General features: G+C 38.6%; 2 protein-coding genes and 1 non-coding gene across 4 annotated transcripts in view; 1 reads left to right on the top strand and 2 right to left on the bottom strand.

Annotated features, from left to right (window-relative positions):
• The window catches only part of dis3l (DIS3 like exosome 3'-5' exoribonuclease), an 86,633-nt gene extending 85,251 nt beyond the window's left edge, over positions 1 to 1,382 (top strand). The window contains exon 17 of the mRNA XM_039773525.1: positions 962 to 1,382. Within this exon, the coding sequence (XP_039629459.1) occupies positions 962 to 1,285 (324 nt within the window). The 3' untranslated portion in view covers positions 1,286 to 1,382. The remainder of the gene's footprint in view (positions 1 to 961) is intronic.
• Positions 1,258 to 25,118, bottom strand: tipin (timeless interacting protein). 2 transcript variants are annotated; one of them, XM_039773526.1, is made up of 9 exons: positions 24,927 to 25,118; positions 23,771 to 23,816; positions 14,631 to 14,776; positions 10,050 to 10,143; positions 8,187 to 8,262; positions 3,812 to 3,934; positions 2,869 to 2,932; positions 2,171 to 2,380; positions 1,258 to 1,675 (listed from the first exon to the last, which is right to left on the bottom strand). In XM_039773526.1, exons 2-9 carry the CDS (start codon positions 23,806 to 23,808, stop codon positions 1,455 to 1,457), a joined length of 972 nt encoding a protein of 323 aa, XP_039629460.1. In that variant the 5' UTR covers positions 23,809 to 23,816; positions 24,927 to 25,118; the 3' UTR covers positions 1,258 to 1,454. The 2 variants fall into 2 exon arrangements, with proteins under 2 accessions (XP_039629460.1, XP_039629461.1); XM_039773527.1 differs by lacking the exon at positions 23,771 to 23,816 and having other exon boundaries at positions 1,260 to 1,675.
• LOC120541823 lies at positions 2,675 to 2,805 on the bottom strand. The gene has a single exon (XR_005636097.1).
• Positions 25,119 to 25,342: the final 224 nt, after the last annotated feature.

The following is a 25,342-nucleotide window of genomic DNA, read 5'->3' as shown; positions in this document are numbered from 1 at the left end:
ACACCCAGTGGTCTGCAGGAGAAACATTTAAATGTGACACATTTTTACTTTTCTTTTCAAACCCAGCAGTGAAGTTTAGCAATGCCAGTACCTTGTAACCCAAGGAAAGACGCTTTGGTGTACTGAACAGAACAAGAAGTTTCAAGTTTATAGTAAAGAGAAGCTTAGGGACCTGACCATTAGGATGCTAAATGAAAGGCAGGTTTGTGATCACATGTGAATATAAAATCTGTCATTTCAAGTAGTAACAGCCATTACACACACTAGTAATGCCTTGATAAAAATATCAATTTATATCAAAAACACATCCCTCCCTGATTCCAAACTTCTGAATACATGCGAGTGTGTATTGAATCATTTAAAAAGGCATAATTAATTAAATACAATTTTATTTTGGTTAAATATAGGTAAAACCAGCAATTAAATTTTAAAATGGGCTGGATTTTCAAAAGACTCTTCAAATGGCAGTGTCTGTCTTTCTTCCTCTTCATGTTGGTTTTATTAGGTCTACTCTAACTGTACTTCTCCTAACCCAACTTTCAGTTTTCTATTTAATTGTGGAAAACACAGTATTCCATAGGGGCAGAGCTTCCTGGATTATATTAGGACCCCACTCATTTTAATTTTCTTTGCTCCCTTCCAGTTCAAATGCACCAAATCAAGTGTGTGTGTGTGTGTGTTCTTGGGATCCCATAACCTGATCTGCTCTTCCACTCCTGTAAGCACTTGTGTGTGAAGAGTTGGTGGTCCATTGAGGTTCTCCTAATTTACCACAACAGCATGTGCTGCTGCTGACATGGTAGACCATCACACTTGGCTGGGACCAGAGCCTTTACTACTTGTAGTCCTTATTGTCATCATCCCAAGTAACAACTCACACTACTTGAACCAGTGTGTCCCTTAAAGGTTCTGTTATTTAAAGTAGGATTTTAATCCTTATTTTCTCTCTTTATATAAAAAGGTGAAGATTTTGACCCAGCCATCCCGCTCTCATGCAGACAGAATTAGGATGGAAATCCTCAAAAACAAGCCACATATGTCTCATCACCAGTTTCAAGATGGTGAGTGTAGTCAATCCGCCAAAACAGACTTTGTAAAAGAAGTGATCCAGTCTGCAGCTGCAGTCCAGAACATGGACAAAGTCACAATGGCGGACCTGCCCCAGAGAAACGAATACTGCCAGTCGGGGCCAGACAGCCTTTACTGTCTTCTGGAACAAATCCGTGAACTAGCACTGCTAGACGTGAGTGGTATGACGAAGGACCCCAGCCTGCATCCAACATGACATGCGACTTGAAACAAAAGATTAAATCTGCTGCTTTTTTATATAAAGTTAGTTTTAATTCTGAATATTAAAAAAAATAATAAAGTTTTGGAAAATATTGCAGTTTGTCATTAAAACAGAACCTTACATTGTAAATGTAAGAAGTTGTTGAACTGTGAAAACCAAAAGGTTAAATATGGCCATCCTCTGGCTCCTCCAGAACCTCACTTTGGTCAGGTTCTCTTTTGCTTACTTGCTCCTCTGGCAAAGGGACTGCATGTTCCATACTAGGGGTCCCCACCTCTTCATCACTCTCATCTGGCACAGAGTTTGACTGCATATCAATCACCCCAGGGTCTCCGTCTTCTGGTAAGTCTTGGGCTGTTTCTAGAGGACTCTCAAGGGTGGAACCTGGAAAGTTGGAGAGGTAAGGATGACAAATATTTAAGAGCTGCAGCAGAAATTCAGTAAAAGAGCATGGCATCCATTAATAGCTATAGGACTAAATTAACTGCAGCACCACACAGAGACCCTAAAAAGTATGTGCTTTTTTTTTTTTTTTGGAATTCACAAAAATCTGTTATTTCAAGTGCAAGGACTGAAATAAGCATGGCTGAGGTAACTGCAAACTACCAAAACAGTAATAACTCACATACATGAAAGCTGCACTTCACACAGTCCCAGTTTTATGTACCTTCAGCAGGTCAGCTATGAGCATCGGATACCGGGGCACAAACCCTGGGTTATTGTTTAGTCACCATGAAATCAACTCACTTTAAAATGGTTATCCAGAATACATCATAAAATACTTAGTTATAAAATTGTTTATCAAGAAGATACAAGGCTAAAATGCTTAAGATTACATGCAAAATCAACACATTTTGTCAATATGAAAATAAAACGTACCATTCTGGTCCTGAGTTGAGGCTGCCTGCTGTAGCCTGAGCAGTCTCCGCTCCATTGCTTGCTGTTTATTGCGCTCAATTCTTTGGCGCTGGTCATCCGTCAGTGTGCTGCTTCCCATGGGAGTAGAGTGGACTGGTGCCGTCATGGGAGTCGAGGTAAGGAAAGGATCTGGCTCTTCAGGTAACTGGTTAGCATTTGGTGCATCCTCGTCTGTGGAGATCAGAAACATGACAACATATAGGTAATGAACTCTGCATGGAAAATGTTGCACCTCTCATGCTCTTTGTGCATTTCTGTTGAAGGTGGGCTACAGTAAGGGCAAACATGACACCAACCCACTCGTCATGCTTTTCCAAGCCTGGTTTTATTTGGATCCATGCAATAAACCCCCTCTCATATAAGCAGATGGTTTTGGTTGTGTGTTTATGGGGGAAGAGAACGGAACAAAGACTATCAGCTTTACTCAACATGAGATTCAATTAATAGAACTTCAAGGGTACTAGAAATGTATGGTCCCATCGCACAGGCAGCCTGAAACCTTGACAGACCCTGTCGGCAAGAACCAACTTTAATGTCTGTGGCGGTTAAAGGCAGCTCCACATCACTTAGGAAGCTGTCATATGAAGACCAACCACAGAAGCCCCTCAACAAGCACACAGATACCCCCTGAAGCAGCACGAGCCTTCTCAGGTACACACCAGGTTTCGTAATGAAATCTTCATGCGTCAGAGGCATGTCCATTCGAATTCGTTTGAGACAAGTCTGGAAAAAGATAAAAGATAAAAAGTTAAGCAGATATACTTTCCAGTAACATCACTCAAGTTATAAAAGCAGCAGAAAGTGATTGTTGAAATAATACAAGTGAGATTTGTGCTATTTTTAATATGTCATTGGCCAGCATGCTCATGCAGCACAGCATATTCACATCCAAAATCAAGTTTTTGAATATTTTAGTCAAGGTAATAGCATATTATTCACAGACTACTAATTTTGGAAATCTAGGCTCCTACAAATGGAATACCACTGTATATTCACTGTAACCTCATCCCAAAAGTACTTGCTGCTAGTGCAGCTCATGTATGGGTCATTCAGCATGGGATCATACCAAGATGTGCTCATCTTTGTCTTGATGCCATAACTACACACTAATGCGCAATGCGCCCTGGATTTCCTGGTAATGCTGCCTTGAACACTAAGGGTCAACATATGAATATCAAAACCACTTTGTGGAATATAGAATGTGTGCAGCAAAATTAAGACTGCAGAATACTTTTCAACAGGTCAAACAATCATATCTCCAACTTATTTAGGTTATTTTCTTGATTGCAAACTACAAGAGCAAAATGTAACTGAAAACTGGTTGTCAGCAGGAGCTTTTCTTTTTGTTCAGATGTTCACTTTCCATGGTGGGTTCATAAAGGCACTTATTTTGCACAGTGGTTAGGTTTCTCTATATACTGAACTTGTACATTTCCCAGCTCCAGGTTACATGCCTTTTTGTTTGAAGCTGCTGTTCACACACCCCTTCTGTTTAGGCTACTGCAGTGCAGTGCAATACAAGATAAACAGTACGCAGACTAATACATCTCACTTATCTTCATAACAGAGTGTAAAAAGCCATGCTCACCCCTACCTTCTTACCTGAACCTCTTTTTTGTTTCCCAGAACTTCAAGTTTATTAATAAAATCCTCAAATTGCAGCTTTGGGTAGAGGCGGTGTGCCCAATGCTCCATATGCTGCATCAGCAGCTTTAAGTCTTCAGCCTGAAATCAAAAAAATAAATGAAAATCATACACCAAAAATGCATAATAAATCTACGGACACTAATTTAAGTGAGCCAAGACTATTTGGTCTTCAAAATGGAAGTGAAATGTGTCACCAGGGCTATGTTTACTCCACTGGCCAACTCCATTAGGTGAATTAGAACAGAAACTGGGGAAGCCACCCTCAAGTGGGGCCATAGAAATAAAACGGTATTGGAGTTGATATCTGCTGGTAAGGTCATGAGCAACTGGTACAAATGAATGATCAACTGTGCAATGAAGACAACATGGACACTGGTGGCTTGATTGTGTTTAATGTTTTAATCTCCTTTGGTCATACAGATTGTCGTGTCATCCTCCTCATATGAGCACAATGTGACCCGTCATACATGTGGGCATTAGGTGTGCCAGCTGTTTAAATGACAAGATCAGGCAGGCAGGCATTAGGCACCTGCAAATAAAAACACCACATCACTTCTAACAGAACTTCATTTATAAACCAAAGGCTCGCCTCTACTTAGCCCCTCTTTGTATTTTCCTCTCATTTTTTTCGTTCTAATGGGGGGTCAGAGGCTTATAAATAATAAGCAAGTAATCAGTCTAAAGACATGCAGGTTAGGTGCTCTGGCGATTCTAAATTGTCCCTAGTGCGTGCTTGGGGTGTGTGTGTGCGCGCGCGTGCCCTGCCCGGGGTTTGTTTCCTGCCTTGTACCATGTGTTGGCTGGGATTGGCTCCAGCAGACCCCCCATGACCCTGTAGTTAGGATTAAGCGAGTTGGATAATGGATGGAAGAGAGATCAACACTTCATAATGCTTAGGATCAGCAGGGAAACAAACATAAAAACACAGAAGGAAGATTAAATGTTATATACTTAACACGTATTCTGTCAAACACATACTAAATTGTTCAATGAAGCTAATAAATGTAGGAGTTCCGAGGTTCATGGGCACTTGTGTTAAAAGGGTTATGCACTGCCACATACATCACTGGAAAAAACGAACAACAGGAAGACAACAGAAACGCTGGAGGGATAACATCAGGGAGGACCTCGAAACACACAGGCAGTGAATCGGACCGCAAAGAATGGAGACATTTGGTGACCTCATCATCAGCAACAAACTGATAGAAGAAGAAGAAGAAGAGACAAAGGCTATTCATGAGGATTTTTAAGCTGAAAAGACTGGAAATTTTAAGAATACATCTCTCTTTCTCTCTCCATAATCCAAACTGCAATTAGGGAATGATCAAGTTTACCTCCAAAAGAATCTCCATTTGAGATTTGAGATACTTTGACAAGGATGGCGCTTCTGGAAGATGGTTTAAACAAGCTTCCAATTCAAAATGAGGCCACTGGAATTGCTCACTTTCATTACAAAATTCATGCAAATATAAATGAACAGAACTATAGGGGGCTTAATGCATTGATTCATTAGTTTAAGGAGTGTCCAGGTACCTATTGTAGAAAAACTGACCTAAACATCAAATACCAGAGAAAAGGGCGGGGGTTGGAATTGGGGGAAAAAAAAAAGAAAGGACGACGACATGGGAGCAATGTTCCCTCTAAGCTGAGCGCATGAGTGATCGCTCACATGAATTCAGAGCGTCGTTCATACTTCCTGCACGATCGCTCATTCTGATGGCATCGCTCGTACTTCTAGCGAAAATTGGTGCTCATAAATTTTTGCCTTAAACAAAATGTCGCTCATAAACAATGTTTTTTTGCTTGCTATATGCTACTCCTTAGAGGGAACATTGCATGGGAGTCCGGGCCGCAACAAACCAGAATGCAGTACTGCTAATGTATCATTCAGGTAAATATTTCAAGGATTATTTGGCTTCCTTTGTAATTTGAAATGAAAATTTCACATCCCACACAGAACGAACTAAATCACTGGAGTTTCTGCATTAAGGGCCAGTGGGACCACCACATGTTGTGCAAATAAGTAAGTTGCTCCCTTCAGTAATTTAACTTTAAATGTTTTTAACCCTCAATTTTATCTTCTTAAGCAATTTTCCCCACACTTTTTCATCAAATGGTCAATGAAATTGGCCATCTACAAAAACATTGCCTTTTGTAGTATGTGCCTGTGTTAGGATGGCTGCACCAGACTTTTCATGCCAAGATTGCCACTCTTAACATGCCTTGTGCAAAGTGTGTAGAAAAAAACAAACACTGAGCAACAAAAATAATGTGGAGACCAAGCAATCCTGCAACCATTTTTAAGTTTATTTACATAAACTTTCCAAGAGAGAATTCGCCAAAATACACACACTTTCCTAAGGTATTGTGATTTATGAAACTAACCCATTGCAGTGGGAAAAAAAAAAAAACGAGTACAAGGGGCTATAGGCAGAGAAAGGGGTTTGGGAAGATTGTCTGGGAGGAGAACTGTGCACATGTATAAAAACTCCCTGCAAATGCAAGACTCCAAAAATGTGTTCATATGCTTGTAACAAGACATAAATCTTTAAAAGGTTCCACCGTGTATTTCCCAACTCCCGCTGCCATTTCACCATCGTCACCAAATATTAACATAACTACATTTATCTCGTAAGACAGTGTGCCGCCGTTTTTCAATACACTACAAACGTCATTACTATTATAGGAGGAGTATAGGAAACTAATCAAGGACTTTGTTAAATGGTGCGACTCAAACCACCTACAACTGAACACCAGCAAAACCAAAGAGCAGGTGGTGGATTTTAGGAGGCCTGGGGTCCATAAGGGGACCTCCTCTCTGTCCTCGAGACAGAGGAGCAGCTTCAGCGACAGACTGCCGTCACTGTCTTGCTCCACTGACAGACTGAGGAGATCGTTCCTCCGCCACACTCTTCAATTCCACCCGGGGTAAACATTATTATACAAAATTGTCTGTCCGTTATATCTTCATTGCTATCATTCTTTAACTTAAATATTGTTCTTTATCAATATGCTGCTGCTGGAGTATGTGAATTTCCCCTTGGGATTAATAAAGTATCTACTATTTGAAACACAACCATGTACACAAAGTAGAAGGGATCACAATTCAAATCCCACTACCAGCAGCAAGCTGTATAGCTTATTGTCAAACTGTGTGTTGTCCAAGAGAACTAAACTCAATACTCGTAAAAATTGTCGTTTTTAAGTGTTCATCATCAAAACAAATCAAGTGGTTAATCTACCAAGATTTCTAATTGTTGTACATTATTAAAAAAAAAAAAAGAAAAGACAAACTTAACTGCCATTTACAAACTTAAATTACTGAGGACAGTGTACGGATTGAACTAATGGGCACAGTACTTGAAATCTGTGATCAGTAATATTAATAAAGAGGATTCCAAATAATTCAATTGTGGTTTAAAACTGCTCACAAATTTATCTACTTTTTAAGAAACACAATGAATTGTATTCAATGAATATGCATGAACAGTAGCTAATCTTGAAGTCACAGATGTTGGTATTTATTTAAAACAAAAATTACATCACAAACCTACTTTTTATTGGCAGCATTCCGTTCTTTAAATATTCGTCAGCTTTCCAGTACAAATAACTGCCCTTAAAGTTAAGAGTATTGTGAGAACTGTTTTATCTGCATAGTACAGTAGTTAACTTGGGAATATTTGCTTCATCCCCGCCCCGTGTATAGCAAGTCAGCAACCAGCTTGCTTCTCAGCCAACTGTGCCACAGCACCAAGGTTCATTACGTCTGGGATTAGGAAAGATGAGAGCAAGTCCATTTAAAGCACGGCCTGGAGTGGATTTAAAAAAAAGTCCCACACAGACCTCTAGTAGTTCAAGGATCATTTGAAAACGCGCATAGTTTTCATTAACAAAAGGTTGACTTTTTTTTGTCAACATTTTCAATAATTTTAATGATTTTTCAAACACAACAAAAAAAAATCAGCTCTAATGGAAATCCAAGTTTCCAAATATGTATTAATGGGGTACATTAGCTGCATTTCTAGATAAGCAAAAAGTGAATAGTGCCTAAGAAATACGTCTTAGTCATTAATCTCACTACACCACATGCACCCAGTTTGAATGTTTTTTTTTTTCCCCCCTTTTGTTTTGCACAGAAAAGTCAAGGAATTTCCTTCCAAAAATATTCTGGTGGTTTTCTCTTTTATAAGAAAAAGCATACATTTAAACAAAGAATATCCACTCCATTACTTAGTGACAAAACTTAATGTTCTGGCTATTTTGTATTCTGCTCACTGAAGTCAACCCTCTCTCAGAAATGCTAACTGTAAAGTTAAATTTCAGTTCTTACCTCGTTGCCTTTGCCCTTGAATTTGACATTATCAAACAGAGTTCGAAGTAGAGGAAGACCTCTTTCAGAAATTAGCCTGCAAAGAAACATTTCATAAGTTAAATTGCATCTCGAACCTGAATCGAGGTCTGCCTTGTAAAAGTCGTTTCACTCAGATATACAGTGGCATGCAAACCTTTGGGCTCCCTTGGCAAATATCATAGCTTGTGAATGCTTTCTGTAGTCACCTAAGAGTCTATCAGTTCTTATTTGGGGTATTTTCACCAATTTGTCCTTGCAAAACAGTCCAAATATCTTGCAGAATTAGAAGCCTTTTGCAAGCACTGCTCTTTTGAGATCTACCAATAGATATTCAATGATGTTTAGGTCAGGGGACTGTGAAGGCCATGGCAAAACCATCAACTTGCGCCTCTCGAGGTATTCCATTGTAGATTTTGAGGTGCTTTTCAAATCATCATCTTGTTTTAGGACCCATCCTGTTTTTAACTTCAGTGTTTTACACATGGTGTGATGTTTGCTTCCAGAATTTACTGGTATTTATTTGAATCCATTCTTCCCTCTACCAGTGAAATTTTCCCTGTGCCACTGCCTGTAGCACAATGCCCAATTGATCCACGTCATGCTTGATGAGAGGTTAGATGTGCTATTCCTCGAATTCATCAGGCTTGTTTAGATGTACATTTGCAAACCTAAGGCAGTGAAGTTTGTGGCTAGGATGCAGGAAAGGTTTTCTTCTACCATAAAGGTCATATTTGTTTACGAGTTGCTACACAGTAGAACAGTGCACCACCACTCCACAGTCTGCTAGATGTTCCTGAAGGTCTTTTGCAGTCAAACAGGGTTTTTTTATTTGCCTTTCTAGCAATCGGATGAGCAGTTCTTTAAGAATGTTTTCTTGGTTTTCCAGACTTCACCATGACCTCCAACATTCCTGTTAGCTGCCATTTCTTAACATTACGAACTGAGGAAACAGCTACCTGAATATGCTTGAATATCTTCTTGTAATCTTGTGCCGATTTATGAGAATCAATTAGTTTATTTTTCACAGTGCTAGGCAGCTGACTAGCTGCAGATTGAGACAGGGTTTGAGGAGTCAAGAGAATTTATACAGCTTTACAATTTGGATTACCTGGGGCTTCCTAACAATGACTGTGAACAAGCCACATCCCTAACAGTCTAATGAAGGCAGAGACCTTGGGAAAAGTCATCTTCGGGTGCCCAAACTTTTGAAAGGTGCTCCATTCCTTTTTTCACTATACAATTGTATAAAACAAAAAAAATACAGTAATCTTGTAAAAAATGCAGGAATGTGTCATTTTTAACTGAATGGCTTTTGGGGATCAGTTCATCATCTGCTCACTTACGTATGTGCAGTAACAGACATTTTAAGCAAGGAGGTCCACACTTTTGCAACCCACTGTAGATGGGGAGGTTGCTAGCATTAAGCAAATTTTTGCCGTTTTCCCCCCTTTACAGTTTTTCTTTGGCAATGCAAACCCATCTACTTTCACATAGTGGTGCTCCTAATTCCAAACTAAAACTAAATACACCATGCGCCTATGTCTCACTGAAATATTTTCTATTACTACTCATATACATTTGGTCAAAAGCTAATGGTGCTAAAAATTAGTCTTCAAAAATCTGATCTGAACACCAATAGGCTAACATCAGACTCCAAGTATAATTTTGGCTTTATACAAAGCAAAGGGAAAGTAAAATAAAATGACTCAATGGTTTAATAAACATTCAATAGCTAAATATAAATTATTAAGACAGTGATACATGTTCTCATACACAACAAATCAGGCCTCATAACAGTAATGGATTTCAATATATGTTTCTTGCTATTAAGCAAAAAATTACCTCTGGGAGTCTAATTTTGGTTGTGGTCGCTTCACAGCTCTTCTCTTAGCAACTGGAGCTTCATCCAGTTTAGAAATCTCCCCAGTCTGTTCACCTGAATCAGAACAAATTAATAATTTCCCCATTAATAAGGCCTACTTAGATTGAGGTGTCAAATTCAGATTATTTATGGTCAGAGTGGCTGCAAGTTTTTGTTACAGACATGATCTTAAATGGTGATCAAGTACTGCTGCTAATGGAACTTGCTCCTTTTGCCTCGATTTTAAATCGACCTTCTTTTTAATATTCAGAAAAATGTCCTTTTTTGTTTTGTTTCTTTTTTTTCCCAGGAGCCAAACAGTTGTTGAATTCGACAGCCCTAGTATAACAAACATGCAGCATAAATTACTGTTTCTTTACCGAGACCTGGTGGCTGGTTTATACTCCAACCAATGTGTTAAATGGAAGTGAACCACAAAATTACATACTTTATATTACGTACTGTATAGGGTGTGCATATTGGCAAAAAAAATTATATTCTGGTATTTTACTTTGATGATAACGATAATTAGATGATAGTCTGGATACTTTAAAAACATGTCTGTAAAAGTATTGTTGACCTAGCTGGGTCCCGATATGATATTGTAGTTATTACTAATGACAGTAATGGAAACAATAGTCAAGTAAAACAGGTCTTATTTACTTAAAACAGAAGTAAAAATACACAAAAACATTAAAATCCCCAGTCAAACTTATTACCGAGATCAAACATTGAAAGTACGAGTAAACCATTTTAAAGTGGCCTACAGGATTCACACACAAAACTGCAATAACACCAACAAAACTATTATAATGAGAGCATTTTAAACAGACAACTACCCTTAACAAAAACAAGATATGAATTCAAAGGCAATAAAATACTAATCATAAATTGAACTACTGGGCATAAACATTACAGTCTGGATAAACTGCTCTGCTGAAAGGTGAATTGTGCAGCATACAAGCAAGAACAAAAAAATCTAACATACTGTGCTAGATGTAAAAATCAAAAGTTTTGTGAAATACTGCACAGGGAAAAAAAAAACAAAAAAAACTGGTATTTGTAAACAAGTTCTGTCCAATATTGCACAATGATATTCCTTCTACAGTCCAAAGACATGCAGGTTAGGTGCATTGGTGATCCTAACTTGTCCCTAGCGTTTGTGTGTGTGCTCTGCGGTGGGATAGCGCCCTGCCCGGGATCTGTTCCTGCCTTGCACCCTGTGTTGGCTGGGATTGGCTCCAGCAGACCCCTGTGACCCTGTGTTAGGATATAGCAGGTTGGATAATGGATGGATGTCAGAAAAGAAAATAAATAAATAAATAAATAAATAAATAAATAAAAATTCTACTGAGGAAATGTCAAGTCATGTGCCAGAAACACCAATTTGTCCACAGAATCCGTCTTCAGAGCTGCCCGATTACATGTTCAACATTTCCTCTGGTACTGAAAGCACATGTACTCCCCCACTCTTCCCCCAGTTTCCCCAATTTGGGTAAAATTTACTTCTTGTGTTAAACATCCACCAGTCAAGTGGATTTACATCACAGTCCACCTCGGGTATCAAGTAGCTCTTGATCTCTTTGTCAATGACAGTGTGCGCCTTTTTTTTTTTTTTTAAAAATAGCTGCTAAAGAGACTTAATTTTCTTTTTTGCTCCCTCCCTTGTGTCTTCATCTGCTCCAACTTCCGCAGCCACAGGGGCAGGTAACATTGTGGCAAGGTGACAGGGATCTGTGAGAATGTGCTAAATAATGAAAAAGTGCTTTGGAATCAAGGACCCCTAACGAAGATGGCTTGGTAAATAAAATGAGCCCGATAGGCATACGCTTCTTCTGGAATTAAAAATAATCTGTTCGAATGGAATAATAATTCGTTCAAACTAAGGGCTCCATACTTGATCAATTTCAGGTGGTGAAACAAGTTAGTCGTCGAGCAGTCTTTAACGGCAAACGATTTCCAACATAGCTTGCATATATCCAACTTTTAAGCAAAATCAGTCTTTTCAAAGCCAAACCACCTACACACGAATGACCACGTCTTGCAATTAAAACTAACAACATAGATTGTGATGGGTTTTTATCCCCTGGCATGGTCTGCTCACTTAGTTTTAGGCAGCTATGCTAGCTTAACTTGTGGAACACTGACCGTGCTAACCTATTAGGTTACATGAGACAGTGAATGCCAAGTCTCTCAATGCATGTTTGATTGTTTTTTGCACACTGAGTGACATTCAATAACTGCAGCTCGCACATTACTAAAACAACAACAAAACTATCATGGACGATACATATTGTACACTCAATGTTAGGGGTGCAGCAAGTAATTTATATAAGAGATTCAAATTTCCACTTTTATTGATACCTATCTGACTTAGTCTGCGTACTGATTTCACAGCATTATACGATTAATGACTGCTGAATGGGCAACTTGAAGGATGGTTAAATTTACCTTTTCAAATAATGATTAGCACACAACATATTTCTTACACTCTTTCATTAACAGATGTAAATGGCATCTGTCCATGCAATCAATCGATTTTTTAATGTCTATACCAACTAATTAGGCACAATATACTGGAGCCTAATCCTGAAGCACTAGGTGCAAGACAAGCACTTATATTACTGTGCCAAAAGACAGTTATCAAAAACAGTGTTTGCTTGTGAAAACGCTACTTAATATTAGAATATACTGTAGAAACACTGGCAAAGAAAAAAAAATGTGTTTTCCAAAAATTGATATCTTGCATATAATGTCTAGAACAGCGTTTCCCAACCTCAGTCCTGGGGGCACACTGTGGCTGCAGGTTTTTGTTCCAATCAGATTCCTAATCATTGACAACACCCGATAGCACTGATCTCATTTAATTAGCTGGGGTTTTTTTTTCCCCTCTTTTTCTACATTCAGAAAAGCATAGCAGCAGGATTTTCACATTTATAAGACATTTAGAAATATTTGTGCTTTTGCTATAGATTTAAATGCTTAACTCTTTTGTTGATTTCATTCTAGTTTGCCCTTTCTCTGTGCAGTTTTCCCCTTCGTTTCATCTTATTAATGACAATTAAAAGCTAGCAGAGCAGACACGCTGGTAAACACTGAATAATCAAAGATTGCTACTTTAGCATCAGGCCCACCAATTAGTAAATAATGAATTAAATAATTAGAACACCTAGAAAAGTAGAATGAAATCAAGATGGTCAAATTGTTAAAAAGAAAAAACACATTATTCTCATGTAACTGACACACACTGTATAAGTTTTATAATTTATATATATTGTTCCCAAAACACAGAACTTCGGAAATAACACTTAATTTGCCCTGGAGTCCAATTAAAAACAAATCTAGTTAGAATAAAAACCTGCAGCCAGTGTGCCCCCAGGACCGAGGTTGGGAAACACTGGTCTGGAACAGTTCTCAAACCTACCTAAGGCACTCCTTTCTCTTTTTTCACAAAGCCTTGTGCTAAATAGTTTAAATTTATTGTTCCCCTTACCAAACACTACTCAGTACTCCACAAATAAAGAGAAAACAGAATTTTAGGAGTTTTAAAATTCTATAAATAGCACACGGTTCAAATTAACAAGATAGTGATTATCAAACTGTATGTGTAAGTGGTGAAGTTTGATGTACTTCCAGATGGGCTTAAAGTGGAGAAGGACAAAAACTGTAATTTACTACACTATTGGCACGTAGACTCTCTTTCTCAACTGGAAGAATCCTAACTCTCCTATTTTAAGTCCGTGGGTAACTGATGTTCTATACTATTTGAAATTGGGAAAAAATCAAATTCGCACTTAGAGGATCTGAATAAAACTTTCAAAACCTGGCAGGATCTAATCAACATTTTAGAATAAGCATTTAAATCAAGGAAGCAATCTCTTCCCCTCTTTTCTGTTTTTTACTCTTACTTATCTTTATTCATTTATTAATCTATTTAAAACTTTTAAGATGGTAAAAATAAGTACTCTGCTAGTCTAGCTCTCCTTATTTGTTTAAAACTTATTTTTGTAAAAATTGACTTATTTGTATGGAATGTTATTTTATTTCAATAAAAAAGTGGTGAAGTTTAACAAATGGGTTTATTGAATGGCAATTACAAGTACTGTTGTACAGGCCCTCCAGAATAGGCTTGAAAACTGACAAGCTAACACACTTTTCTATAATCAGCAAACATTACCACACCAACCTGAATCTGAAAGAATTCCTCATTCGACAGCTCACCCAGAACTGCTCTGGACACATCCTGCTGCATGGAGATTTTGTAGGACACACAGAAGGGATTATATTGCTTATCTGGTTTGGGAATGCTTGGAAAATGTCCCGAAAGAGTTGGAATCAGTGGCTGGTTACAGTGAAGTCTGGTCTGCCTAGCGGCTAAGAGGATATGAGGAGTAAGAATGCACCAGCTATTCCACTAAACAATAATAAAACTACTACTACATTTTATTTATATAGTACCTTTCCCATGCTCATTATTAGTTATATTAAAATCAAGTGTATGGCAGTGTTTGAAAAGAACACTTAAATGTGTATATTATAGAAATCTATAAAAAGAAAATTACCATTGGCAAAGAGATCCACATCCCCGTCATTTTGACCCAGGGAGTGGGGCGGAGATAGAGGGGGAAAGTCTTCCTCTTCTTCATTTTCATACTCAGGAAGGCTATGCAAATCCTCCTCCAAATGGCTCCCCATTGTACCTGTCCACCTGCATAAAGAGCAAAACCTGACAAGTCAATTGCAATGCATTTTAAGATTCTGTTCGACTGGTATATCAAGGCAACTCTGGTTTTCTTACATAATTTAAAATGTGTTTAAATAGAGGGAAATATTATGGTCTGAAAGATCTTTATTCTATACAGCACATTAGGCAGACAAAGTGGTCTATGGAACCAAAAAAAAAAAATATTCACTCAGCATGTAGTGCCAAGCAATAAACTGCAAGCACGATTTGACTGAACTATTTCCTTCAACTGCATAACAAAGCCAGTTGAAAGTAAATTTAACAGAATCATTGCTTGTAACTTTGTCTTCTCTGCTCTTGCGACACTCAGTGGTTTCTTGAAATGAATGCTGATGATGAATGAAATTTTCAGCTAAATGCATTATATGTGTATTTTTGGATTAGCCATGATCAGGTGCAGAGCTTTGCTTCTACAAGTTATTTGCACAGAGAAATCCATCTTCCAGATTTGATAACTGAGACAGGTGGGTGAACTGAATCCTTTAAACAGACAACTGAGCACTGCATAACTAAATATTACTGTTTGGATGTGTGTAAAAACCATGTGAAAAGTCATAACTTTGTAATAGTTCACAGCTTAATGTGGAAGAAATTATTATTAAGCAAGAGGTCCTTACATAGTCGTCACATTTAATGGATCATTTCAGTCATATACAACAGGATGCGATTATTAAACAAAATGCATTTCGGATTTCAAAACTTTCCATTCTAATTATACCGTTTTCAGTTACAAAGAGGCACAAATGTTAATTGCCTCAGAACACCAGGGGCCTCATGCATAATGCTGTGCAAAGAATTCACACTAAAGCATAGCATACGGACAAAAGCGAAAATGTTTGTACACACAAAAAAAAAATCCAGATGCATAAATCTGGGTGTTCACCAACTTCCACTACATAAATCCCGGTCAGCATGAAAAGTAATGCACGTGCAAGCGCCTGCTGCCACTCCCCCAACTCCTCCCAGAATTATGCCTCTTTGAATATGCAATCAATATAAATAGCCCTTAAGCCTGGCATGTCAAACACGCAGCCCGTGAAATCTGTGCGGCTCGCATGACAGATCCTAGTTAGCACTAAACCTGTACAAAATGATTACTATCGTTTGTGATTGAATCATTCTGCATCTTCAGTGTTATTGACTTTTCTTACTTCCGCCTTCTGACAAAAGTGTGTTTTCCCATGGCATTACGGTACCGGAAACGTCATCTGCTAGTATAGTTGCAGCTGCGGCATCAGTTCCTTGATAACCTAGGCATAACACTGCCTCCCCCCGAGCCTTGATCAAAGTTAATGAGCCGCCACGTCACAACTGAAGTGCTAGGCTGCAGCAGCCAGGCAGGCTACACTACTTGCTGGGCTGCTGGGACTGGTCACTGGGCAGAACTGACCATCACAAGTAGTAATAGCTCACATATTTTCACATAATGGAGTGGGAGATCAACAGGCAGATCGGTGCGGCATCTGTAGCGATACGGGCTCTGCATCGGTCAGTTGTGTTGAAAAAGGAGCCGAGCCATAAGGCAAATCTGTCAATTTACCGGTCGATCTACGTTCCTACCCTCACCTATGATCATGAGCTGTGGGTAGTGACCAAAAGAACAAGATCGCGAATACAAGCGGCTGAAACGAGATCCCTCCGTACGGTGTCAAAGCTTTCCCTTAAAGATAGGGTGAGAAGCTCAGTCACCCGGGAGGAACTCTGCTCCTCTGCATCGAGAAGAGTCAGATGAGGTGGCTCAAGCAGCTGATCAGGATGCCTCCTGGACGCCTCACTAGGGAGGTGTCCCGTGCATTTGTAACCGGGAGGAGGCACCGGGGAAGACTCCAGACACGCTGGAGGACTATGTCTCTCGGCTGGCCTGGGAACACCTCGGGATTCCCCCAGAAGAGCTAGCTGAAGTGCCAGGGAGAGGGAAATCTGGGCATCTCTGCTCAAGCTGCTGCCCTTGCAACCCGATCTCAGATAAGCAGAAGAGTATGGATGGAGATTTTCAGTAGCATTGTAACAAACAGTTAGTGCAGACTACAGCTGAAGATCTGGGGGGTATTTTCCGTACGTCACTTAAATCATCAGAGATCAGATATCTCATCTTGGACGAGTTAATGCCGGTGAAGCTCATCCGGGATAAGTCGGTTTTTCAAATGCAGTCATGTAGTAGATTAGTCTAGGTGGATCTAATTATCCAAGATGAATGTGCGCACCCGCACCGATTGAAAAGCCCATATATACTGAGTCTATAAAACATGATCAGCAAGTGTTTGATTGGCTGTAACAAAATGACGAAAGAACAGGCACATTCCCCACACACACATTCGGAGCAGGACCTTTTATTCGAAGGATATGAAGAATTTCAAGATTTAATATGCACAAGGGGTAACACTGCAAAAGCTGCCCAAACCAGAAGAGACGGCTGGCAAAAAGTGGCCAACAAATTAAACACCAAGTAGTGTGCATTGTACTTACTGAATGCAGCGTTCCATTTCCTATGTGTTAGATTAATTATTATTTAATATCTCATAATTCCAGATCAAACGGGAGCACAAGGAGAACATGGGAACAGGTTAAAGTACAAGAATATACTTCAAACTGGTAAATATTGGTATGTAGCTATTTAAAGAATTGTCGACATAAAGAATCATGTCCAATACAAAGAATATTAATTTAAAATCTAATAAGAAGGCAGACAAGCAAAAAACAGGTGGAGGTCCACATGGTCCAGACCTAACCCCTGCAGAAGAGTTGGCTCTCTAGTAAAATGCCCATCGCCCTGTTTCTGAGGGCATTTTTTTGTTGGGTCAGTTGCAGGGAATATCATATCCCTAGAACTTGTGTCTGACTAACGAGATATTGACGAAGGTCAAATATTTGATGAAGACACTGTGTCTAATTATTCATCAGGAGGAGAGATACATTTTCCAAATAATGTTTGATCAAACTCCACTCTGATCAGTCCCATGTGTCCCAATCACATTTGGAAATCCTGGGTAATGAGAATGTTAGGCCGATCATGAGATTCTTTATGGAACTGTGGGTGTTTTTGCCTGTGTACCTGCAATGGCATGAAACGCTTCTTTTATTGTCTGCACACGCAGGTGTCCAGGAAACACTATAGAAACCCGAAGGAAACATTTCAGAGCCAAACAGACTTTACGAATTGCCTAGCTTGTTTAGATAGATTTTCCGCATTGCCAACAGCATATAAAAAAAGTGCCGCTTGCAAAAAAACCTCAAAGCAATGCATACTGTCTATGTGGTTGTGAGAGCCCGACGTCACCAAGTCTGGCTTCGAATACAAGGTGCTAATAAATCTTTTGAGGTACAATATTCCCCCTAGGGCTAAAGCAGGATCTTTCGAAAAAGAATTTCCACAGGGAGCAGTATTACAAGAAGAGAATTTTACATAGAGAGGGTTTGGCGCAATCAGCATCAGTTGGTTGCTCATTCATGAACGGTAAAGCCATGACTGAATGAATTCCATGCACGGACACTGATTAAGTGTGTGAGCTAATCCTTGTTTACATAGAACAAACCTGCTCCTAGCAGGTTTGAGGATTTGGATGTGCTACTAAAACAACACATCCAGCAAGAGTTTGTAAAAACCGACAGATCCAGGATCATGCCAAATCGTCAACAATTACATTCGGCTAAACAAGTAATCCACGTACGAAAAATGTCCCCCTGAAGTGAACGCGAGAAGTTGTTGAGTTATTACATTTTTGTGATTTTGAGTTTGTAAAAATTAGTGTAGGTCAGGGGGCTTTTTGCATATCGGCTTATTTTACAATATAAACTTTTAACTTGGTAAAGTAAAATTTGATTTGTGGAGGATTTGTTTTCCAACCGAGCATTTTCGCGATTTCAGTTCACACGAACAGGACTTTGCACTGTTTACGTCACCATACTCTTACAACGTTGAGAGTGCGCCCGAGAATATCCAAAAGGAATTGATTGAACTGCAGTCAGATTCTATTCTGAAGGCAAAATACAACAAACTTGGTATGCCAGGCTTGTATGCTTACCTGCCACCCTCGTGTGTGTGCAGATTCGTAAATTGGCATTGAGAGTACTGTCCATGTTCGGAAGCACTTACCTTTGTGAGCAATTGTTTTAGTTAATGAAAGCTACCAAAACCCCACATCACTCCTGTCAAGCACCTTTCATCCCTCATAAAAGTTGCAGCTGCACAAGATTTCATGCCTTATATTGACAAACTGGTTACTAACAAGAGATGCCGAGTGTCGGGACAAAAGAAATAGATCTCAGACTGCAAGACTCCTATATAAGGACCAAGCTAAGACTCATTGACTAATTGTACGCTGTTGTACGGAGATCGTATGGAAATAAATTGCTTTTATTCTACTTTAAGTGTTACATTTTTTGAAGTTTTCAGTATTGGAAAAAAAGGTACAGTAACTTTGTATAATAGGATTTGTTACAGTGCTGACGAATGTATGGCAGTCAAAGTGGCCCACCAATGGTAGGGAGTTTGACATGCCTGCCTTAAGCTCAGCATTCTGTGAAAAGGCAATGGCAAAAGCACGGGTGGAAGAAGAATTTCAGCGAATACCAAGTGGAGGCGAACAGTGGTATAAAGAAAAGGAAGTTGATCAAGTGACAGTGTCAGAGAAACTCGAAAGTTCAAGTTCAAAGTCGCACAGTGCCAAAATAGAAAAAAAGAAGTTGTCAGATATCAAAGTCGCCGTGAAAAGGTGAGTCGTAGCCCACTATCTGAGTGTCATATGAAAGCTTATTAGGGTACAAAGAGGAAAAGAAAAAAAAAAAAAGCACGTAACTAATCTCTAATTCCACTTTAAATCACGTAGTTAATTTTGTGATTAATGTAGATCAACATAAATATTTTAATCTTTAATTTACTAGTTTCTCAAATACCATCGGAACTAAAGTAGCATGTTCAATGCTTTGTATTATATTTGTTCTTCTATGTGCTCTGTGTGTGTGAATCACTACGCGATTCTAAAAACGGGCTTTTTCTTCCTCCGACAGGATACAGAACCCATTACATTCGCGATATTGGAGCTCTCTGAACAATTTAAAATACTGAGATGTATACTCATCATGAGGATAGGGATTAAAGCATATTATTAAACATGGGAACATGGTGGTGCAGTAAAAGTGACGAGCTGGTGCCTCGTCCAGATTGTTCCTGCCTCCCGCAAAATGCTTGCTGCGCTGTGTGCGACGTTCGATGAAATAATTTATTGCAGCAGTACTGTCTCTTTCAAACGTACTAACCTCCAATTCCTGTCCTTAATTTTTTTCTCCAAGTACCCAATTGCCACACAATCAGCTCTGTAATAGATGTCAAGCCATCTGTAGGCTTAGAACGCCAATTCATCAAAACCTAAGGAACATTAAAATATCTTTATAGTACAGGTTGATATTCAAAAATCCGGATTTTGGATGGTTATATATGCTGTATATATTTAACAGAAAATGACTACCTGTACAGTCCTTTAAACAAAATTAAACACTAAATGAAAAGCAAATGAAATTTTAATGTTCACCACCTAAATAAATATCATACACCGTTGAACAGCCAATGTATATTTCACAAATGGTTCGCACAGACACACAGCTATCAAGATTTTTTTTTTTTTATAATAAGCACTTCCACTTTCTCTGCGATCGACAACGCACAATGTTTACATTTTACGCCACCTCTTTTCTTTGCCGAATCCATAATGGGGCTATACAGCAGCAAATAAATGATAAAATGAGCAGGAATGCCTGTTAGCAAGTGCAAGCAAGACCCAACAACTGATTATCGACTACAGTGCCATCAAAACATAAACGGCGCCTCCAGAAAACAGTGGCATGGCAACACTGTAAATTTGAAAATGCACTCTGAAATCCATGCCAGAAATCTGAAGGAACCAGATTATCGATGGCCGGATTTTTGAATGTCAACTTGTACATATTTAATTATTCTATCCATCCAGTGTTGTGCCAGTCCCAGCAAGAACACAGCACGAGGCAGGAACAATCCCTGAATGGGTGCCAGCTCATCGCTAGCGCGGTTTAATTTTTCAACAATATAGATTTAAATAATGGTAACATTTTATCTGTATAATAAAACATTTTGCTGCATTTCATCTTAAAAATGATATTGTCATATGCAAATATGCGCTTTATAAAGTGGCTCAGGTTGTGCAATATTATAACTGTAGTGAAAGTTTACAGTGAGGTAATTGTACTTAAGTACAAACAGTTCTACAAGGAGCACTTGGACTGATTGAGTGCGTTTATAGTTCTTGGAATGAAACGGTTTCTGAACTGCAAGGCAAGTACAGGAAAGGCTTTGAAGCGTTTATCATACGAGAGCTGTTCAATAGACAGCATGGCTGAGGCAGTGTGTGCTTGACGCTGTATACCGATAATTCTCTTTCTGATCAGCTGCTGTACAGCTGCGATTCCACATTCAGATACAGGGATATAAATACTCAAAGTGGTGCAATGAGAGTAATATGGAAAAAAATGATCTGCTGTGGCAACCCCTAAAGGGAACAGCAGAAAGAAGAAGGTGCAGTGAGAGTAAAAACGCTAAAACAGCTATGGTATTTGGAACAGTTTGGCCATTCCATAAGGACCATTATTTTGTTACAGGTTAATTACAATCAGATGCCTTAAACTAATAAACAATATGCGGTTAATTTTAGTGTACATGATAAAGCTTCGTCAGGGATGTGGATCTAAAAAAAGATAGGGAAACCACACTGGAACAAAAGCACTGCTTTAATGCTGGGTGCCACCAGTTTGCAAAACCAAGCAGAGAACTTGCATATGCCAAGGATTGCGCTACCATGAAAATGTGCGTGGCTTTACGCCAAGTTTAGGTTTTATACATCATGAATTTGAGTGTGGAAACAAGAGTATGCAACATTTGTGCATATGCACCGTTTATACATGAGGCCCCAGGAAACTAAGTTTAAAATTTGCACATTCTCTGTACTCTGTTTCTACATGCATTTTCAACACAAATCTCAAAAGGTTTAAGGTTTTGTTAACAAGACATCTAACCTGGTCCAGTGTGTAGAATGGATGGGCATTTCTGTGACGGTCTGGTTACTGCTGTGATCACTGTTTTCTGAACAGCTATGCTTATTCCCCCAAGCTCACTAAATTGAAGCAACTTAATACTTCGGCTCAAAGCTCTCTAGCATTTTCTTTTCTATATTTTGATTACTTCTATTGAACAATATATGAATGGAAATATATAAATACTGAAATAACTGAGTTTACAAGGCATAAACTGTTTAAAAAAAAAAATCAAATCCTAGCTACACGTTCAACATAGAAAAATAAGGCTAACTGAACAAGGAGCTGAAATAAAGGTGTAGAATTAAATAGGTTAGAATTTAAACTAATGCTATGGGGCTAACCCAGTATGTAATTGTCAAAAACTATTCTCTTAATGCAGTGCTTTAGTTACAAAAATCAAAAATAATAAAATTGACAAATATTTGTATGCCAAATAAGACTGGTCAAGTTTCTTTGTGTTTGTACAGAAAGTGAAAGGGTTTGCTCGATACAACAAATACATTTAAAGCCTTCAACATAAAGCTTGTCACAGTTAAGTATGTTATTGATAATAAACAGCAGTCTTTTTTTAATATAAAATGTCATTGGCAGGGACTCGCAACAAAAACTTGGGAAACAAATCAGTCAAAAGTTTGGAGGAAGCCACAAATGTTCATACCTTCTTTAATTAAAATTTCATTATGTTGATTTTAAAATACAGCCAAAACATACCTAATGTTGCTAATGGCAAATACTGCTTGAATTGACCAATTTTAAATTTTTTACTCACGTATGATTAAGAAGCCAAGCCTTCAGCATTCTAACCATCAACTGCCTTAGCTTATCCTTAGTCATTTTAAATGCAAACCATTCATTACAGATATCTTTGTAATTGAATTATCACCACTGAAAATTGTTACACGGTTTACAAGGTACTGACATTCCTAACGTTCAGTTCTAGGTTAAAAAAAAAAATGGCCAAAATGAAACAGCCTTCTCCAGAAACATGTCGGTCTGAGATTTTGCAGAAGGAGCATTACTCATTGTGAAAAAGACTGCCAAGAAACTACACACTTCCAACAAAGATGGAAATACTACCTTGAGAGAAGAGGATAAACTGGAACTAACCTGGCCAGAAGAAAAAGGGGAAGGCCCAGATGAGTAACTGCATTAGAGAGGGACGTCAATTTCTGTAGTTATGAGAAACTAAGAGCAGATACTCGGTCGACTTCTTAAATACACTCCAAATACCACAGTCATTTGCAACAGAGAAAAGACAATTCCAGAATACTGGCTTTAGAGGCATAGTTTCAAAGAAAAAAATCCATATTTCAAACTGAAAAAAGGTGAAAAATTTAAAATGTGAAGTACAGACATTAGATGAAACATGACTGGAAAAGGGTATTAGATAGATAGAGATACTTTATTAGTCCCAAGGGGAAATTCACATAATCCAGCAGCAGTATACGGATACAAAGAAACAATATTAAAATGAAATAGTAATAAAAATGAAAAAAATTAAAATAAATGTTAGCATTTACTCCCCCGGGGGGGAATTGAAAAGTCGCATAGTGTGGGGGAGGAACGATCTCTTTAGTCTGTCACTGAAGCTACTCCTCTGTCTGGAGAGGACACTGTTAAGTGGATTCAGTGGATTATTCACGATTGACAGGAGTTTGCTTAGTGCCCGTCTCTCTGCCACAGATGTTAAACTGTCCAACTTTAATCCTACAATAGAGCCTGCCTTCTTAACAAGTTTGTCCAGGCGTGAGGAGTCTTTCAAATTTAATTATTATTATGGTCAGGATTCTGGAGTCACTGTTCATCTGTTGCAGATGACCCTGGTATTTGGCACGTAAGCCAAGAGAGTACCTATAAGACATTTGTTTCTCACACTATAGACTTCGATGTCCTTACCTTCTTATGCAGTTGCGCATCTCAGCCTTCCCCATCATTCTCTATCCTGGTGAAGACAATGGTAGACACCTTTGTATTAAGTCTGTAGTTTCCTGGCAGTCTCTCACTAGGAGTAACACTCATTCTGCAAAATCTCAGACCAACATGTTGGAGAAAGCAGTTTCATTCAGAGCCTTCAGCATGGGAAAGGCACTATATAAATAAAATGATAAAATAATCCTGCATTCCACAAAAAGAGGCTAACATGTTTCTTGTGAAAGTGGTTTTATTTTGGCAATTTGTTAACCCAAAACTGAACTTTATGACTACAAGAACCACACAATAACAATGTACAGAACAACAAGTTTTAGTTTTTCTAAAGCAGTTCCTACTAGTTCTACAATAATAAATCATGTCTCAATGCAAATTGGTTAAGGGTAACCTTAGGGAGTTGACCGTTAGGTCACTGAAGGAATGGTGGCTGAAAACGGTGATTGAAGCCAAAAGTGCATACAAAATTAAAAATGACTCATTTCAAGCAGTATTTGCCTAGTAAAGTCTTGGCTGTATTTTTAAAATCAATTAAGTGGTACCTTGGTAAAAATAAGGCATGAATGTCTATTAAAAACCATGAACATTTCTGGGTGTGTCCAAACTTTTAAATGGTAGTGCACTGTCCTCGAACCCCAAATACCTCATTGACTACTTAGGAACAAAGAGCTGAACTGCCTACACATGAATAGATTCAAAGTTCTGCCCTACTAGTTAAGTGAAGCGGAGTGTTTAGAACTCCGTTTAAATAAAACCTAAAACATCTACGTTATACTTAGAATTGAAACTTCAGACAAATTCGATTATATGCACACTATCGTTCAAGAATTAAGTTAAATGAATTAACTTGATAGGCAATCTCTGGCTGGTGAAAAAACCGCATGACTATGGAGCGAGCATGCATGTGCACGATATCACATAATTAAACTAATACGCAGATAGAGAAGATGGACATCTCCCCACCAGTTAACTAACCTCACACCCATTTATCATTCACAAACAAAGGTAAAATGTATTTCAAATATACAGTCTCAAGCCCTTTTTCTTTACAATTTTCATCACTCTCCGATTTATTTTACGCACACCATTTAAGCTACGAAAAAAATACATTCAATCCCAAACTTACCTCAAAGCCACGCGTTTCTTCGGAACCGCGCGCCAATTACTACTTTCCCATTCGAACCATGTATTACAACATCTTTACCACCATAAAAAAAAGTATTGATACAAATACTCTAACAATCGACTCTACGCAACTATAAACTGCAGCAGAAAAACACCTTCCTGCACCGATGCATACATTACCCGCCTAACTTAAGAACCAATCAACTCGGAGACTGACGCCAAGGGCCAATCAAAGCAGAAAGACACGGACTAATCACCATTGTGGTTACTTGGTTTCCCTCGCCAAGTGACCAATGAAAAATGACATTGCTAAAACTAATACTCTTGTCCTCGCCCATTTTCATCTCCGTAAGTGCGACAATTTGAAATTGAACGTGCGCACTGGTTGTTGGAGAGAGACTGATTCCGAACTCGAAA

Source organism: Polypterus senegalus, chromosome 12 (assembly GCF_016835505.1).
Source record: "Polypterus senegalus isolate Bchr_013 chromosome 12, ASM1683550v1, whole genome shotgun sequence".
Classification (NCBI taxonomy): Eukaryota; Metazoa; Chordata; class Cladistia; order Polypteriformes; family Polypteridae; genus Polypterus; species Polypterus senegalus.
The sequence above is the reverse complement of the archived record's forward strand: the minus strand, read 5'-3'. Positions and strand labels throughout refer to the sequence as shown.

Bases quoted from the DNA above. Each gene is read 5' to 3' on its own strand.
- tipin (XM_039773526.1), bottom strand. From the start codon at position 23,808: ATGATGGGGAAGGCTGAGATGCGCAACTGCATAAGAAG. The intron at 14,777-23,770 runs GTAAGGACATCG...CTCTTTATGCAG, and splicing joins ATGCGCAACTGCATAAGAAG to GTGGACAGGTACAATGGGGA. The intron at 1,676-2,170 runs GTACGTTTTATT...CCAACTTTCCAG, and splicing joins CTCAACTCAGGACCAGAATG to GTTCCACCCTTGAGAGTCCT.